At 39.0% G+C, this 19,454-nt stretch overlaps 1 protein-coding gene across 5 annotated transcripts in view; it reads left to right on the top strand.

Moving 5' to 3' along the window:
• BDP1 (B double prime 1, subunit of RNA polymerase III transcription initiation factor IIIB) overlaps nucleotides 1–19,454 on the top strand; it is a 55,086-nt gene that overhangs the window by 25,071 nt on the left and 10,561 nt on the right. For all 5 annotated transcript variants that reach the window (XM_055791042.1, XM_055791044.1, XM_055791041.1 and 2 more), the window contains exons 21-35: nucleotides 22–209; nucleotides 778–979; nucleotides 2,299–2,411; nucleotides 3,121–3,337; nucleotides 3,837–3,955; nucleotides 6,539–6,755; nucleotides 7,802–8,019; nucleotides 8,984–9,377; nucleotides 12,495–12,611; nucleotides 12,893–12,929; nucleotides 14,705–14,788; nucleotides 15,432–15,663; nucleotides 16,462–16,619; nucleotides 17,282–17,423; nucleotides 18,008–18,194. In XM_055791042.1, coding sequence (XP_055647017.1) covers nucleotides 22–209; nucleotides 778–979; nucleotides 2,299–2,411; nucleotides 3,121–3,337; nucleotides 3,837–3,955; nucleotides 6,539–6,755; nucleotides 7,802–8,019; nucleotides 8,984–9,377; nucleotides 12,495–12,611; nucleotides 12,893–12,929; nucleotides 14,705–14,788; nucleotides 15,432–15,663; nucleotides 16,462–16,619; nucleotides 17,282–17,423; nucleotides 18,008–18,194 — 2,625 coding nt within the window. The remainder of the gene's footprint in view (nucleotides 1–21; nucleotides 210–777; nucleotides 980–2,298; nucleotides 2,412–3,120; nucleotides 3,338–3,836; nucleotides 3,956–6,538; nucleotides 6,756–7,801; nucleotides 8,020–8,983; nucleotides 9,378–12,494; nucleotides 12,612–12,892; nucleotides 12,930–14,704; nucleotides 14,789–15,431; nucleotides 15,664–16,461; nucleotides 16,620–17,281; nucleotides 17,424–18,007; nucleotides 18,195–19,454) is intronic.

Genomic DNA, 19,454 nt, shown 5'->3' with positions numbered 1-19,454 from the left:
TCTTGCGTTTATATTTTTCAGAAAGCAGGAAAATATGAAGTAATGCAGCCATTGGAATCCTTAGGAAAGGAGAAGTCACTTGGCACTCAGGAAGTTTCTGAGAGGCCAAGCTGTAAGTCACCAAAGACATTTTCAAGATCAGAGGATGGTGAACTCAAGTTTTGTCTCCCTGAAATTGTCCAAGATGACACCTCAACTACTAATGCAGAGTAAGAGCTTAGCTACTTTGTTTTCTTGACTGCAACAATGAAAGTATTTTAAAAACAAATTATTGTGCTCATGGATTGCTAACTGGCAAAGAAAATCTGATAAAAATACTGAATGAAATCTCAGTTCTTATAGTTTGATACTAGTGATACTAAAATTCCAGTTACTTCTATGCTAAGCGCTAGATTAATAAGCCTTCATTTTACAACTTTTTTGTCATCTGAAATACTAGATTAATTTAATGTAAGCAGAGGAATACTAGTTTGCCTATCGGAGAAACCATGTGAAAATTGATTTGGCATTATACTAATAAGCAGGACAGTAAGTTAATGCTTCCAGCAAGTTAGTTAATTGTGTTGTGGATGTAGTTATGAGACCAGTGCTTTGAAATTTTTGCTGAAAGTTTTGTGTTTGGGATTTAAATTTAGCAGAACTTTACATTTACATGGTTTCTTTTTAAAAACTCAGCTGTTTTTTTATATATAAATATAATTAACCTGTGTTTGCTAATGGCATGCTTTTGTATTAAGTTTCAGATTTTTTTTTTTCTGTCTGACTTTGCATTGATAGCAAAAATACCACTGAAGATGAAAGTAAGCAAACACCTCTTCAACCTGTCCAGCTAGTGAGGAGTAGATTTCAGAAGTACAAGCCAAGCTTCGTAAGAGCTGTTGGAAAGAAGGAGTTACAAATAGCAGAAAATGAGAGGGAGAAAAATCCTGAAGCAGAGCAGTTGGTATTGCAAAAAGATGAGTCCACCAATTCTGTCATAGTAAGTCTTATCAAGAATAAGCACTTCACCTTCAAAAGTATGGTTCCAAGTTGCATGTTCTATTTTATGAAATTAAATTAGAACATTTAGTTGCATTCTCTGAAGCTGAGATGCCATACTAGATGAAAAAAAATTCCCTGAACCCTGATATGTTGAGGTATTGCAGATACGAAATCAATGAAGTCTATAACTTGTACTGTTAATGACTTCTGGAAAATCAGGATCTGATTTTGATTGGATTGCGTGATAGAAAAAAGGATTATGCACATTTAAGGTGAACTCTAGAATAAAAATGTGGTTTATATTGCAATACATAACAATTAGCTTTTTCGCTTATTTTATCTTTCCTGTTTGGATGTATCAAGTCTGTGTTGAGAAATCTGGTACAAAGTATCAAGAGAAGGCAGAGGAGATAGCTATTTTTCTGTTAAAAAAATAAGGTCTTATTAATCTGGTAAGTTTTGACTGGCTTCAACACTACATTGCCTGACACTCCTCTACTTTACACAGGTAAATTGAATCATTCACCCACACTGTGTATCCCCACAAATACTTTACTAGGCACTGTGAAAGGTATTGAAATCCTTGAAAGCCATTATAGTATGATGAACCTTGTAACCATTTTGTGGGGTGCTCATGATTCACGTCATGGATGTAGGCATGTCTGCATAGACTTGCCTTAGATCCCAAACATAGCTAAGCTTCGTAAGAGTGACTCATTTTTTGGAGTGGTTATAGCTGGTTTTGTTCTTGAACCTGTGTAGAGCTAGCTGGGGTTACTTGTGTGCTGTGTTCCCTGAGAGGAGCAGGAGTGCACTGCGTCTGTAGTCTCCCTCAGTGCCACAGTGTCAGCTCACCCCAGCTGAGGTATTAGCTTGCGTTTCAGCTTTGGCTGTTCTAGACCCGTGGCACGCAGACCATGCACATGCATCTGCTCTGTGCTGTGCAAATCTGTAGAACCACAGCAGGCCTGATGCTCCTGTGTACTAATAAAGCTGTCACAGACCTGAAGTGATCAGGGGGTGTGTTTGCGTAGCTTCTTTGTGGAACCAGTGTGGCAAATACAGAAGTAAAACTAATAAGGCCTGGGTATGAGGTTATCTTTATAATGGCCTGGAGGTGCCTGTGGTATGCTTTACAACGTCCAGTTTTCAAAGGTTTTTCCATTTGAGAAAGTATTTTGTTTCGATTCTTTTCTTGATTGAGATTGGGAAAGATAGCACAGGGAGCTGTAGTTTAATTCTTTTTTTTATAAATCACACATCTGTTTTTAAAACTTGCTTGATTCTCTTCATGCTTTTTTTTATTGCAAATTAAAGGATGAAAATGAAGCTAGATTGTGTCAAGCAAATGTACTGAGCAAAGAGGAGCAGGAACAAGAAGTGCCTCAGGTGCCTTGTATCTCTGAAGACACACTGTGCAAACAAAACAGGTGAGGTTAGTTTAACAAAATCACATTTGAAAAGCTTTCATCTGGTGCATAATGAGATACCTTCGCAAGTGTCAATTCTTTTGTTCCTTGTTACTTGTCTTTCCTCAGTGTTTAATTTTCAGTGCCTACAGGCAGTTTCTTCCCATGTTTTCAGAGCACATTTTAAGTTGAGGTGAACTGCTTGTCATTGTTTATCTGGTACATAATTGATCTGTATGAACTCATAGCTCTTTTTGACCAAGGTTTTCTTTTATTGTGTTTGTATTTGCATATACAGTGATCATACCTGTAACACATAAATTTTGAAAATTGTCGGAGATCTGTCTTTCATTGATACCACTGTGCTGTTATATTTTATTGCTACTTTTCTTAAGATAAGATCTTAAGTACATATTAGACTGCAGATACTTTGATGCTGGTATGGTTAGCAATACAAATTTTTTTATTGATGTTAAAAATACCTTGGCAACGAAATCTGTTAATCCTTCTCTCATGTTAAACCATAACTGCCCTGAATGAGAAACATATATTTGAGAAAAGACCATTTTGTTTACAATCAAGAAAATTATATCAGTCTCTAACCCTCTTGTGTAAGTGTTGATTCAGAACTTAATGAACGTAGAATTGCTTTTTTTCCCCTCCCAACGAAAGCGCAGTAACATAATTTTTTTGTTTGTGTTTTGTTTTTTGTTTGCTTTAAATTCACTAGCGCTGAAAAATCCATTTCCCAAGAAGGCAAACTGGGTGCTCTGAAACCAGGACAATTCATAAGGCATGGATGTCAGAGAACTAGACCAAACCTAGAAAGAGCATATAGTGAAAAATCTCTAGTGGCACAACATCTTGGTGCTTCAGTTGAAGAAGAAGCTAATAAAGGAGAGAATCTGCTTGTGGCTGAGGAATCTGAGGAGCCTCTTTCCTCAAAAGTAAGAATTCTGTTCAGATATTTCTGACTATACTTTCTGGTGCTTGGTCTACCACTGACTGTTCTTAAGTCATCTAAACAAGCTTGTTTAAAATGCATAAAATAATTTTGGACTAGTAAGAATTACATTATTGTTTAATATGAGGTCTTCTAAAATTCTGTTTAATGACACATTGATAATATATAGACTTCTGTTAGCAAATCTAAAGACTTCACTTAAACTTTGAAATTTTAGTCATGCTCATGATACATTAATCGTTACTGTATGCCATATTTCTGTTTCTGGGTTTCTTCTGAACGCCTTGGTGGTTGTTCGTGGAAGACTATATTGGTTACAGTATCTGTTTTTATTAGATAAATACCTTCTCTAAAGGAGCAAAGAACAGTGATGGGTGCCATAAACTACTTTGCAGTTTTTAAGTGATGTTTTGTCTCAGCTTTATTTAACAGGTGATGTATTTTGTGCTAATATTGTTGGGGTTTTTTTTCTCAAATCCTAGGAAGATACGGAAGTATTGTTTGTGGGGAATTTGGCCAAGAATGACAATATAGACATAAATCTAGAACAAGATCATCTACCTACAGATGCTGTAGGAGACATTCAGGATACCACAGAAAGGTAAAGTTAGCTGTTTACAAAGGAAAAAAAGCTCTTTAAAAACTTTGTGTGTTTGTCCAGTTGTTTTCATACAGCACTTGCTTTTTGAAGTGTGGGCTCTGAGCCGTACTGGTTGTTATATGCTACATGTTGTGAAGGTCGCTAGGTGGCATGCTGAAGTAATGTAAGAGCAGAATTTTTCTCAAGGCTGTTTTCCATTATAGAAGATACTTTCCAGGTGAGAGCAGAAGAAAGTAGTTAGAGTTTAGCTGTCTGAATTTCTCAGTAATACATTATTAGGGTACCATGCACTACAAATGTGGACCATTGAAAGGAAGACTGAGCATTGTCATTTGCACTCACTTGTAATTGGGACATGGTAGGTACAGTAACATAAAATGAACTTGCTTTCTAAGAAGTATTCTGTGTCTTCACTTTTTCTTTTGAGCAGGAGAAATTCATGCAATGATGTGCAGTGTCCTGGTTCTTTGGTGGAGGGGATGCTGTTTATGTATGTCAGTGTGAGACAGAGATAGCGCCATTTACAATGTAACGGTTCTGGGTTATGTTGTAAGCTGACAAACAGCCTCAAATCAATTTACTTTTGCTCTTTTCTAAAATTAGCTTCTGGTTCCCATCTGTCTCTGCACCTGTGCTTAAAATGTCTTCCAAAACTTTCACTGAAATCCCAGAGTCTCTGTGCTAACAAGACAGGGGCATTCCCTTACAGTCATTTTAGTTTCTGTGATGGTGGAATTTCACAGAATGGCTGAGTGTTGGAAGGCCCCTGTGGAGGTCATCTGGTCCATCCCCCAGCTCAAGCAGGGCCATCTACAGCTGGTTGCCCAATACCATGTCCAGGCAGCTTCTGAATATTGCCAAGGACGGAGACTCCACAGTCTCTCTGGGCAACCTGTCCCAGTGTTTGCTCACCCTCACAGTGAAATTGCTTCTGAACATCAGGGAGTACTATCTCCTCTGTTTCATTTATGTCTGTTGCCTCTTGCTGTGTCACTGGGCACCACTGGAAAGAGCCTGGCTCTGTCTACCTTTACATCTTCCCTTTAGGTGTTTATATACATTGGTGAGATTTCTTCATCCGTCCCCACCAGGCTTTCTGTTTCTCCGTGCTGAACTGTCCCAACGCTTTTCAGCCTTTCGTCATAGGAGAGATGCTTCAGTCTCTTTACTTTTGATAGTCCTTTTCTGGACTCTATCCAGTATGTCTGTGTCTCTTTTGTGACCAGTTCTTGGTGCTCCAGTACAGTACTCCAGGCGTGGCTTCACTGTCACTGAATAGAGGGGAAATATCATGTCCCTCAACCTCTGGCTTCTCCTAATTAGGAGGCTTCTCCTAATGCAGCCCAGGATACCATTAGCTTTCTTTGATGAAGGCCACATTGCTGGCTCATGTTCATCTTTGTGTCCACCAGGATGTCCAGGTCCTTTTTGGCAAGCTGCTTTCCATCTGGGTGGCCCTCAACATGTACTGGTGCCTGAGGTTGTTCCTCCCCAAGTGCAGGACTTTGTACTTCCCTTTGTTGAACTTCATGAGGTTCCTGTCAGCCCATTTCTCTAGCCTGTCCAGGTCTCTCTGGTTGGCAGCGTGACCCTCTGGTGTCCCAGTGACCCACCCTCCTCCCAGTTCTGTCTCATCTGTGAATTTGCTGAGAGCGTACCCTGCCTCATCATCCAGATCATTATCATTAATGTTGAACAGGATTGGACACTCTATTGGCCCCATAGGGTACACTCCTAGTTACTGGCTTCCAGCTAGATTGTGCCACTGATCGCAGACCTCTGAGCGTGGCCATTCAGTCAGTTTACAGTGCATCTCCTTGTCTGCTCATCTAGCCTACACTTCATCAGCTCCCCTATGAGGCTGTTAGGGGAGACAGTCTTGGAAGCCTTCCTGAAGTAGAGGTAGACACTATCTACTGCTTTCCCTTCATCTGTTGAGCCAGTTGTTTCATTGTAAAAGGTAATCAAATTGGTTGTGACTTCTGCATGAGAATCCGTGCTGACTATTCCAAGCCACCTTCTTGTTTTCCGTGTGTCTGGAAGTGGTTTCCAGGATTAGTTGTTCCATCACCTTTCCAGGGACTGAGGTGAGGCTGAGTGGCCTGTAGTTCCCTGGATCCTTCTTCTTGCCCTTTCCTAAGACATCAGTTTCAAAGCCCAAGATTTCAGTCTTACTGATCCTGAATGTGCTTGAACAGATCTAAGAATTTCATCCTGTTTAAAAGCGGTATCAAGTTAAGCACTAGAACTAATGATTATAATGTTCCTGTGGTTGCTTAATTTTGGGGACCTGTGGTGGTATTGCTGAAACTTTCTGCTATACCTGACTTAATGTTGTTTTCATTCCAAAAGACTTGTCCAAAAGTAATCAGAAATGTCTGCTACTGCAGAAAAGCAAAATTATCTCCTTTATGCATTGTTTTTTCTTCCTTTATGTTTTTTTAAACTTCATGAACTAAAAAGATAAAAATGCAGAACACTTAAGTTCATTTCTAGCTGGAAGTTACTAAATAGTTGATATAAGTCAAGGCTAAGTATATTTTGTAGTTCCTGAGAAGTAAAAGTTGAAAACTATTTTCCTAGGTCCAATGTTAAATTAAGTTCTGGAGAAGAAAGTAAACAGAGTGACACAAAACATTTTTATGAAGCGGGAAAACCCCACTGGAACACAAGGCCAAACCTAGAGAGAGTTACTAGAAAAAGAGATTATCCTGAAGAAGGTGAAAACAGAGAAGAGGGCAATGCTGGCAACAGAAATGCAGAAGTGTGTTTGGTGTCAGAAAAAACAGGTTTATCCTTGGTAAGTACTGATCATGCGTTTTGAGCCACTTTATGCCTCAGTTCTTGAAGTTCTCTGAACCATAGGTGGCAGCATAGAAACCCACTATATGGCTGAGAAAGGTTAATGTGGTTCTTTCTTTTTTTTTTTTAATTCACTATTGCAAATGATGCTGAATAAATGGACTTGGAGTTTAAAAACTGGAATATTTAATATACACTGGTGTCTTACATTTAACAGTTTATATAGTCAGAAGTCTGCATTATCATGAACACATACTAACACTTGTTACCAGTTAATTTAATGTCTATTATTCATTAAAAAATGAAAATTAAGGCAGCTCTCTAACATGAGATACTATGTAAAATCCATGTCAGTATACTTATAAGTCGAAAGGTATGTGAACAAAGTTCAGGCCTTTTTCTGCTTAAACTTGCTCAACAGACCTAACCTAGCCCAGACTACTTCCTTCTCTGTCTAAAGTTGTGACACCTCAACCAAGTTAGTCTGATGCTCCTTATTCTCTAGGTGGATCACTAAAATCTTTCAATTAACGTATTATTTTAGCCAGGTATCCATAGTTGACAGAACTGTGCTTGCTGATGTTTTCTATGTTCTGTAATACATTTCTCTGTGTATCTGTTTTTAATAATACTTAAACGCTGTTCTGTAAACTAGGGTAGTTTTTTCTTCCTAGTTTGTTCCCAGGGCATAAAAAATAATTTTCCCATCCCTTAAATTGTTCTTTAAATGAATAATTTTTTGAAACTACCTATTAATCTTTCCAGCTTCTGAAGAGTTGCTGTGCTTGATAAATTGAGCATGGCCTTAGTCTATTAACTAGCAGCAGCACCAGGAACTCAGGCATCATAGATAATACCATCTAATGATGCTTCTGCTGTCGAGCCTGAAATTAAAAAGGAGAAGAATGTTCTAAGCTATCAGAGATGACAGCTGAGCATGTTTTTTTCAAGAACCTCAAACTTAGTCCTTTGAATCTTTTTGTTGCCAAAACCAGTTAAAAATGTTTGGGACTTAATATGGTAGTAATTGTCTTCTCTGTTCAGCAAAGCTCTAGTAACATAGTGGAAGCTGCATCCTTCTCAGAGGCTACAAGAAAACACAATTTTACAGACTCTGGTGAAGAAACATCTTGTAAAAGAATCAGGCAGGATAGTAGACTCCAGTCTTCAGAAAGATCAGCGGAGGGTGAGACTCAAATAGAACAAGAAGATGATTTTCAGCTTTCTACCTCTCAGAAAAAAGATTCAGACAATCTCACAAGGTAAAACAACTAATTTTGGCCTGTAAGCTCAACTGGTAGGCTTTGGTTTCTGTTTTAAAAACTTAATCATTAGCCATAGTTCTGCAATGTGTTATGTGACTGCATGCAGGATGTTAGTCCTTGTGTCTGCTATCTGAAGATATCTTACCGTGCCCTGCAGTCTCATAAAATGAACACAGCCAGCACTCCCACCAGCCCATCCCAGGGTTCACCTTTGGTTTCAACAGAAATTCCTGATTTTAAAGGGAGGACCTTGAAGTACCGATGGCGGGGGGCACAGGGGTTGTGGAATTAACCTAAACAGAAACTTTGTGCTGGAAGTGTCCTCTGCTGCTGTTTGTTTCCCTCTCTGCCAGTTTATCAAGGAGAATGTTCTTTGGGGGAAGCTTAGAATAACTTTCGGTACCCAGAGTGGTTGTGCACATCATTTTGAGGAGGGAAGAGTAAGCCACTGATTATTGAAGTGATTGCTGTCTGAGAAACCGGGGCAGATAATTAGTTATCATCTAACAGTTCTAGTTTCTAGACAGTAGTCTGATCAACTAAACTATCATAGTTTGGGGCTTCCGGTATAGCTGTAGCAAAAGAGAACTGGAAATGTTTCCATGATGCAAAAAGCATGTGATTTCCACATCCCTCCAAATTAAAGTTAATTCAGCCTAACCATTAGAATTAATTAATTCTAATCAAAGAATTCTGTATTTTGTAAATTTGATTGTGCAGTTTTCCAACACTCTGAAACTGCTCAATACACATTTACCATCAGTACTTTGTGCATACATGAAGAAATTAGGATTTCTGATTAAATGGCATGTGGATGCATTTTTGTCACTATACATTAGGAAGTAAATAGGTTGTATTGTTGGTCACAATGATCAGGTTTTATTAATTGATTTTTTTATTTTATTTTTGGAACACCTTGGACTTAATTGTTTTTTAATCATGCTTTTGTTCTGTTTTTTAGAAGGCAGTCCAAAAGGTCATCAAAATGGGTAGAGCTGCCAAAGCATGTCTCAGAGCTAAGAACTGCTGCTGCTTCTGCCTCTGAATGTGAGGCTGATTGCAGTGAGAAGGGGAATCAAAGGCAAGAAGTTAAACTGAGTGCTCCTAGAGGCAAAAGTTTGACAATTACACATAGAAAGAAATCTGGCAAGGAGCACAGAAGTTCAAAGACAACCTTGGTGACCCTCTGGGCTTCTCAAGAAGAAGAGGAGGAGGAGGAGGCAGATGACTTTGAGCCTGAAAATGAAGATGAATGCTTTCCACCAGAGGAAGTAAACAAAGCTCCAGTATTTGTTCCTATAAGTCTTCGATCTCCAGAACCTGTTCCTGTTCAGATAGAGGAAACCATGGAGGAGGTATCATGTAGCTGGGTTCTGCATACGTACCTTTGTTTTGTTTGTTTATACAGCTTTTACCATAATTGCATCTCCAAGTACTTGAATTTTGTCACAATTTAGTCTGATCCATTAAGAATGGTGTTGAGAGTAGCAGGGATGTTACTTGGCACATATATTTGGTTTTGAATAGAACAGTACCTCAGTTGAAGGTCCAGTTACGTTTACAAACTGTATATAGGTCTGCAGGGTGCTCACCAGTTTGTTTATTGGGAGTGGATGTAGGCATAGATTACCACGCTTACTACATGTTTTAAGGCCCAGTGTGGAACAAATGGAGCATTTCAGTTTTACATTTGAGTGTTAGGAAATGAGAGAATAAGGGAGATGTTTATGTGTGTGGAGTACCCCTCGCTAAGAAGCTTCAGCTGTGTGGTGGGCTGACGTGAGCAGCAGCCAGGCATACGTGCAGCCGCTTGCTCACTTTCCTGTCCTGTGAGACAAGGAGGAAATAGAAGGAGGGTAAGACTCATGGTTTAATACAAAGACAGTTTAACAGGTGAAGCAAAAGCTGCCTGTGAAAGCAAAGCAAAATAAGGAATCATATTATAGGGAATATCCGTTTGTTCAGTTTGAGTCAACTGTGCCAGCTGTGTGCTCTCTTGTCCTCTTGCCCAGCCCAGCCTACTTGCTGGGGCAAAGAGTAGGAAAACACAAGCTTTGGCATTGTTGTTGCTGAACGCTGCTTGTACAAAAACACTGGTTTGATATCAACAGTGTTGTAGTCATAAATCCAAAACACAGCAGCATGTAGGCTACTATGAAGAAAATTATCTTCATCCTAGCCACACCCAGTACAATCTTCACCCTTTATTTCATACCATTTGTAACATGCTCATGTCCTACACTATACAGTACATCCTTATTAACCACAACTTCTCCTCCTGTCCTTTGATATATACATGGATATTATTCCCTTGGTCTGTGAGCCACCCCCTTAAAATGTCTGTCAAATGTCCTTTGAGCGATTTAGTCCATGGCTTGGGCTCTGTATATTACGTGGTTGCTCAGGAGAGGCAGCATGTTGTGTTGAGTTTTTGGGCACCAAAGCCAGCTCAAGTTGATCACTGCTGCACTTGCCTGGTTTCTTGTGAGGCTTGTCTTCCCTCAATTCGTGTTGTACTTACTAGAGCATACAACTCAGATAACGGGTTTAAAAAAATTTAAATGTATATCCATTAAAATCTCCAGCCCTTGTCCTTTTGGTTCAGGCTGTAGAGTTTGATATGACAACACACTCCACTCCTTTTCAGTGTTCCAGGGTGGGTCCTCCATGGGCTGCAGTCCAATTGGGGATGTTCCTACTTTGCTAAGTCTATGGGCCTCAGTCCCTGCTGCTGTCCATGAGAGACCATCCATACTTTTGTCAGGGTTTTTTTTGTGTTATTTTTTTTCTCCTGCAAAAGCTATGCATTTTGACTCTTCCATAGACCTCTTGCAGAGTTGGAAACTTTAAGCCTAGGGTACAGGCCTATGTTTTAATTGTATTCTTAGACTAGTATAAAACTTGAGACTATAAGACTATAACAAGACCTGGTATCATATCTATTAAGACCAGTCACTAGAGAGGAAATGGCACACTTTTCTGTCATCAGGGAACTGTTGAGCTTTGGTATCAGTGGACTCTGTTCAAGGCCTTGAAAGGCGTTGTGCTTAAAGGTTTAGACATTTTTCTGGTCCGTCCCCCCCCATGTTGTTCAGTGTGACAACTTTGGGGGTTTTTGTCCCTTCTAGCCTGTTTTATCTCAGTGCTGTGTCTTCACAGCTCTTTTTTCTTACACCTTCCCCCCCCCGCCCCCCATTCCAAATCTGTTTATCTGACCTGTTCCATTCATGCCTCAGATCTTTGTCTCATGCCTCAGATCTTTGTCACTACCTCTTTCCATTCACTCCAGTTCTTTCTTGATACTACTAGTCATCTTCCTCTTTTCTCCCATTGAAATTCTGCTTTTTTGTCTACTGAATTAATCACACTGTCTCTCTTCTATGGGTGAAACAGCAATAGAATTGAAAGCTCAGTCAAAACACTAGATGGAGGCTCTAGACCAGGGGTCCTCAAACTGTTTAACCAGGGGGCCGGCGCGGATGCAGTGGCAGGCAGCCATCTGCGGCTGCTTGGTTTCCCCCCTCAACCCCTGGGGGGGGGGTGGGGGGGGGTGGGGGTGGGGGTGGTGGTGCAGGGGGGTCTGTAAATACCAGGGGCCGGATTGAGGAACCTGGGGGGCCGTATCCAGCCTGCGGGCCATAGTTTGAGGACCCCTGCTCTAGAACAATAATGGACAGCTAAGTTGCTTCACAGAAAGTTTTGCTGAATCCCTTAATTTCAAAGATGTGGAATATGTTATGTGTGGGGACGATCCTCATGTTTCCTGCTTTAATGCACAGGAGCCATGAGTACTACTAAGGGATATGGTTAGATACCTGAGGACTCAGCTGTTACCAAATTTAAATAGATCAGTTGGAAAGTATCTGTAAAAGTGCAAGCCTTTGAAAGCTACCCAGATTGAGCAGTGCTTTTCCTAAGAACCTCATCAGTAATATTGTAACCTTTCTGCCAAATTTCAAGTCCTTGTTTCTGAAAATGTCAAGTGTCTGAAGTTCTAAATGAAAAGACGGTGTTAAAGAAGAAAAAAAAATTACAGGTAAAATGGTGGATGGGTAGGTGTCTTTGTGTGGGAGTGTGTATTCCCTCCTCTTACTTTGGTAAAAGGCTGAACTGTTTTTCCTTCCTGCAGACTTAAAAAGCAGAAAAAGTGTGAAAATTTAACAAAACCCAGTTGAGGTAAATAGCCACCATGAAAGATCTCAGCCACATAACTTAGTCTGGTAGAGTAGTAACCAACTAGAAACAAGGTCTTAGGTTGTCTCATGCTTCTATTAAGTTAGAAGCAACACTACTATTTCTGCCTCCAGTTCATACAACTGCTGCCGCCTTAAAGCAGAAAGTATGTAATATAAGACTTGATTTTGGGTAAGTGTTCAAGATCTGATAAGTATGTGTGACTTACAAAAATTTGCATTTGACAGATTTTCTTTTGGGGCTGATGAACTTACATACTTTTTAAATTATTTTTACAGCTGGAAATATCTGTGAATATACCAGATGTGCAGGTGGCTACTGATGTTGAAAGTCTCTCTCATGCATCTGTCCAGCCAATGGTACAGAGGGAGGAAAAAGTAAACACCTTAACATCAGTAAGAATTTTGTTTGTTTGTTTCATGGCACATACAAAGCTATGTCAGCAGTGTCTGCCATTTCTGCTTCTAACAGTATAGCTTAATAGGCTCTTACTTGTCCCACACAGATATGAGGGACACAGCTATGGGAAAACTATGTGAGTAAATATTGCTAGCCTTTAAAATGCTCTTTCAAAGCCAGGGTAACCTTTGGGCAGAGCACTTGCCCACAAGCATTAAGTTAAAATTTTGGAGTCATTTTATATGGAACTTTGATATTGTTTTTCTTTTTATTTAAGGAAACAACCGTACATGAAAATCCAGAGGTGGACAAAGGTAGATATGAAACAATCTTGTTCATATCTTTCCCGTTAACTTGCTACCAATATGTAGTTATTCTTGCTAGAAGTTTATATACCTTATAAAAAACACCTGCTCTTGCGATGCTGGATGCCTTTATGTTTGGAGAAAGTTAAACAATTTTTTTCGTACTGTTCTCTATCAGTAGTCTTCTACTGCTCTCTGTCAAGTATTGCAAGGTTCTGTTTCCCAGGGTCAGAATGTGTCTTTTGTATAGCCTATCGCTTTCCCATGGTGGTTAGTTGTACCAGAAGAGGAAACTTTGCAAGTGCTTTCTTGATGTGTGACTGTGTGATACAGAGAGTGGGCAGATTCACAGCTTTGTCAGCAATGTGGTCTCCGACTTAGATATCCTCAACTGGTAAAAAAGCAGGTGTGACAGACTGTGATCCCAGTTTTACAGAAGCAAGTATTCCTTCCATGTGAGATGGTACAACTCTTATAGGTCTACTAATTTTTAGAATAACTTTCATTTCTAAATTTAAATACATCTTCCTAGGATGTAGCCCGCTGAAAATTGAGTGAGATACTGTCTCAGATGAAGGAGGGGAAGTCTGCTTTGTTCTTTCAGTTTATTTCAGTACAGTAGCTTTGGAGACTGGAAATGTTTTGTTGGATGTGACTAGTTAGTGATAGGCAAAGGGATGTATTCTGGATAAAGATTAGCAAGCAGGAGTCTAAACTTGGGATATGGATCAACACTATATAGGTTATGGATTTCTGTGATTAAACTGTTAGCTCTTTCTTTCCCATTTATGGTGGGCTGACCTTGACTAGCTGTGAGATGCCCACCCAGCTGCTCTCCCACTCCTCTTCCTCATCAGGATGAAGGGAGAAAACAAAATGGAAAAGCTCCTGGGTTGAGATAAAGATAAGGATATCACGAATCAAAACAGGCTCAACTTGGGGAAAACTCTATTTAATCTGTTGCTAAACAAAATAGAGTAGGATGGTGAGAAACAAAGACAAAAATCCCTCCCCATCTTTGCAGGCTCAACTTCATGCCTTTGTTTCCCACGCCTCTGCCTCCACCCCACAAGTGGTGCAGGGGGGTGGGGAGTAGCAGTTGTGGTCACTTCCTAACGCTTCATCTCTGCTGCTTCTTCTTGCTCATGCTTTTCCCCTGTTCCACTGTGGGGCCCTTCCTATGGGGTACAATCCTTCAGGATAATTCTGCTCCACCATGAGTCCTCTACAGGGTGCAGTTGCTTTAGGGAGTATCTACCTGCTCCACCAAGGTGTCCTTCATAGGTTGCTGGGGAATCTCCACTCCTGCACATGGAACACCTCTTCCTCCTCCTTCCCTATCAACCTTGGTGTTTGCAGGGTTGTTTCTGACACTTTTTCCCCTCACCTTTCACTGCTCTGCAACATTCTTCCCTTTCTTAAATACATTTCCCAAAGGTGACACTTTCTTGGCTGACAGGCTCAGCTGTGTCCTGTGATGGGTCAGTTGGAGCTGGCTGTGTCCAAGGTAGCCCCTGCTGCTGCCAACACCTTGCCACCTTACCCAGTACACAATTAGAGGGAATAATGTTGCTGCTCAGTGTTTTTACATAGTTTTTGTAGTTTGTATTTAGTGGATGAAAGTTGCTGTCTTGTCAACAAGCATCTTGATCTATGAATGGCAACGATTTAAAAAATACATACTCCACTGTATTGATGATAGTGCCAAATGCTTTTTGGATATCAGTAAGTGGATTTCTTGTTAACGTGGTTTTGACTTTTAATGTTTGTTAACAACTTTGCAGGAGCTAATGATGGAAGCGCTGAAGCTGCCATGACTTTACTTGCAATGGGTGATCCAATGTTCCAGTTAAAAACAAGCACTGAAGGTATGATCTGATTTATGGGACAAAGCTTTGCTTGTACTTTCTGGGCCCACCTAAGAAGGGATGGAGCAGTGGCTGCAAAACTCTTCCGTATGCTGCTGTGTAGTAGGAGGTCAAAAGACTTTTATGCTTTTAGTCCTGCTGATGGTAATGCATAGTCAAATTAGGCGGTGCAGGTTGGCTGGAAAAAGTAAGGCACCTTACTTGGTGCTGCCAACTGCATCACTGTGCTAGAAAGATGTTTCTGAGACCTGTTTTAGGATGGACATGTTTGAATTAACCTAGTCACATAAATTGGACAGAAGAAAGGAATTGGGCTTAAATAACCGTAACTCAGGCCTTTAATGTGAAGCATAGCTTTTTATCACCTAACTAGCTACAACCTGAAATTACCTGGGTTTAGTTTAGGTTTTAATGGACTTTTATTTAGAATTTATTATCTGCTTTCATTGGCTGAATGTTACATTCTTACTATCAAAAGTGTGATCCTAGGACTGCATTTACCTGGGTTTGAGTTTGCATCGTTGGAGAACACAGACTTTGTGAAATGAGGTTTGAAGCTGAACATGTGTAAAATAGCTTTATGTACATGCCAAACTGAGTCTTTTAAATTATGCTTTTCTATTCTGTTTATTGTTCTAACCAGAATGGACACACATCTTACCCACTCAAGATGAGTTGGACATGGCCAGTAGCCTTATAACCCATGCCTACTCCAAACAAAATACAACTTCTAGTCAGTATTTACTGTCTTCAGACTCTTCTACCAAGGAATTGGTCCCATCTGAGAATGGAAGCAGCATTAATCTAGAGGATCAAAGCACTGGCACAAGAATAGATGTTGAAGAATATTTTGAGAAAAATGCTACAGATAACAGGTTAAATAACTACTTCATTTTCTTTAGGGAGAGAGATCCTCCTACACTGCTTAGTTTTGCTAGGTTATTTCCGGTATTTTTATTGAATTGCAAGCAGTCTTGCTTTACCAAACGTTTCTCAGTTTATGTAATTTTGTATGTAATCTGGAAAACCCCTCTTATCTTTCTTTTATGACTTTTGTGAAGTGTCGGTGTATAATATTGGGGATGTAGAACTTGTTCTTCACTCCTGAAGTTGTTTACCCTGGTGAGGGAGAAAGTGATATTCAGACTTAGTTGGTATGGATCACTGTTAATTACCAAGCTGATTTTCCCAAAGTACTTTACAGCTAATTAAGCCAAGGCAAATTGCTTAAGTGTCACTGCTACTGTGGGATGCAGATCAAAGATTCAGAACAAAGGAACTGGTTGATCTATCATTATGGTTTTTAACTCTCGGAAAAAATTATAGTCAAAGATACCTTAATTTAAGTCCAGTGGTTCTTTTATTATATTATTAACCAGAACTTGTTACCATGTGATGAGTGTTAAATTTCTGATCTTCTTGTACATCTTCAATATTTCAATTACTCATTTTTTTCTGTAGATAAGGAATATCCTAGTTTGCAGTATCCCTGGCTGTTCCAGTTCCCAGATGTTTTTTATTTTTGCTCTGCCAAATAGTGTTCTGTCTCTTCTATCAGCTGCAGCCTGTATTTCAGCTTTTTGTCGTCTCATCTACTCCATCTCTCTTGCCTCTTCTGCACCAATTGTCAAAAATCAAGAATATTGATGGCATTTTTCCTTTTTTACTTGCAGTGATAGCTCTTTGCCTATGGTGAATAGTATGAGACTGACAAAAGACAGACACCTGAAGCTTGAGCCAGCCTTTGGAGTATTGAGGTCAGATGAAAAAGTAATTCAGAAGCCATTTAATACAAATGTACTTGTGGAACAACTAGAGCAAGTTCAAAGTGGTAAGCCTGTTTCTTATCCTAGGGTTCTGAAAATGGTTTCTTCTGATGGATTTACATTTCATCAAGAAATGAAACTAAGCTGAAAGCCTTCACTTTCTGTTCATATTCACTAATTATGCATCATCACTGTAATGTAGGGCATCCATTTATGATACAAATAAGCATACCTTTCAGTATAAAATTAAATGTAATCTGAGTAGCATGTTCTCAGTGCAGGTCTTAAATTCCCTGGAAAGCCATAAAATTACTGGACTGCCAATTACAAAAATACAGTATAATATAGTGTACTTTTTTTTTCTATTATTATTGTCTTTCCCTTTTATTAAAACCAGAATGGGAGGTATACAGAATTGTTTTAGCATTCTTTAAAACAGTTATAAAAAAATATGGTCTTCAAACTCTTAGTTACCTTCAAGTCATTGGCAAAATGCACAACATACCAAAGGCAAGATGAGATATGTGTATATTTCCTACTTATGTAAGGCATAAATATGCATGTCTATATGTAAAGCAATATTGTTAGTAATTTTGTAGTGTGTTTATATATACACATCTACACATATATGCATTTTAATATAAAAAATTTCTATGTAAAAATAATATACATATGTATATGCATACACACAAAATGCTATTGTGATTTTTATTCTTACATATCTTAGAGTATACAACCCTGAGAGGTACCACAGAAATGCAGAAGGTGGAACTAGAACAGGTCAGACCAGCTGCGGGTGATTCTTCAGTTCTTCATGATTTTGCCACTAGAAGTATGGAACTTACCGTGCAAGTAGATGAAACTGAGAGGTAGGAAGAATCATCAGTTAATATTGACTTCATTCCTAAAGTCTCTTAAAATATGCAGCTGAAGTGCATGTGTAGTACATGTCTGTGATGGAAACAGTGTGCTTACAGGTAGTGTGTGTTTATGCACAGAAGTGTACAGTTTAGACTTTTTATTTTTAAGGTTTTTCTCCTTGCATGTTGTCCTACAGCTTTTGGAGGTAAAACATCAACTTATGTTTGCTGGTTCAGAATTTAGTAATCCCTATGCTGCTTAATTGTCTCCCATGAAATTGTATGTGAAACAAAATGTTAAGGAGTTGAACAACTTGGAAATGTTAATGAGCTTGCAAGGCTTCCTGCTTGGTCATGCTTTTAGTAGTAAAGTCTCAATTAGTGGTGTTAGGGAGGCTTTTTCCTGAAATATTTTATGTAGACTTGTTCTAAAATTATGCATTCTATTTAGTAGAATGATGCAGTTTTTAAACAGGTGCCCTGTTTCTCTGCAACTATATAACTGTCACATTAAAAAAATAATCTTACAAAATGTAGCCCATGCACAGGGTACCTTCAATTGGTTTCAAATTAACTAGATATATACCTTACAGAACAGAAAAAAGGATGAGAAATGCTTGTGGAAATTCAGGAGATTTAAGACCTGTAACTGCGTCACCAAAACCTGAAAAATCTCACCTTCATCTAGAGGACCATCCAGGTCAGAGTTCTGTGGATGGACTTCCTGAGCAAAATCTTTGTTCTTCTGAGCACGATAGAGCCACAATTGACTTTACTCAGGTAAAGAACTTAATTTAGTTATAGTCTAGAGTGCCCAGTTTTTGAAATTTTGTAAAGGAAGAGGTTTTTAATGCAAATGTATTCACCCATTTTAAAGACCTCGTACTTCAACCGGTGACTGAAACTTTCTTTTTTGCAAAGATATAACCAAACTTGATATTTCAGACTATCTTATCATTGCAAGCCTCAGTTTATAGCATTTCAGCAATGTATTGGCAAATTTTTGAGACATTTTTTAAAGTTGTAATTGAAGAAGTAACCGAGGACTCATCATCTTGGTTTTGGCTGGGATAGAGTTGATTTTCTTTTCAGTAGCCGGTGTAATACTGTGTAATGCTTTAATATGAGAACAATGTTGGTAACACACTGATGTTTCAGTTGCTAAGTAATGTTTCTACTAAGTGAAGGACTTTCAGTCTCTTAGGCCTGGCCAGCAGGAAGGCTGGAGGGGCAGAAGAAATTGGGAGGGGACACAGCCAGGACAGGTGACCCAAACTAGCCAAAGGGATATTCCATACCATAGAACATCATGCTGAATGTACAAATTAGAGGGGGTTCATTGGGGCTGGCCAGTCACTGCTGGGGGACTGGTGGGGCATCAGTCAGCAGGTGGTGAACAATTTTATTGTGCACCACTTGTTTAGATTTTTTTTCCTTTTGTATTTTATTCCTCTCTTCCTTTTCTTTTCATTACATTTTTTTCGTTGCTAGTTTATTTTATTTCAGTTATTACATTGTTCTTATCTCAACCCATGAATTTTAATACACACACCACACCATCCCCTGATTCTTCTTCCCATCCCACTGCAGGGGGGAGTGAGCAAGCAGCTGTGTGGTACTTAGTTCCTTGCTGGGGTTAAACCACGACACTTGTGTATTTATTCAGTCTGACCTCTTACTGTGTTATATTTATTTAGATTAAAGTTGTTAAAACGTCACTGCTGGACACAGCATTTTCACTGCTGCCTTCATTTGCTTTGTTTAAAGCAAATTACATCCTTGGCTATGCTCTTTCCCTTTTATTTCAAAACCCAGTTAAGTGTCTTACATGTATATTATTATGGACAAACAGTATGTCTTTCACATCTGTTTCTTTGCTGCGTTTTGTGTATCCCTGTTCTAGTATAAACAAGAAGTATTTTTTTAATACTTTAAATTTTAATAAAATAATTTTAAAAATTAATAAGATAATAATTAAACAAACTTTTTAATACTTTAAAAGTATTATTTCTTCATGAAAGAAAGGTTCATTCTCACTTC

The sequence above is a fragment of the Falco peregrinus genome, chromosome Z, assembly GCF_023634155.1.
Source record: "Falco peregrinus isolate bFalPer1 chromosome Z, bFalPer1.pri, whole genome shotgun sequence".
NCBI lineage: Eukaryota > Metazoa > Chordata > Aves > Falconiformes > Falconidae > Falco > Falco peregrinus.
The sequence above is the reverse complement of the archived record's forward strand: the minus strand, read 5'-3'. Positions and strand labels throughout refer to the sequence as shown.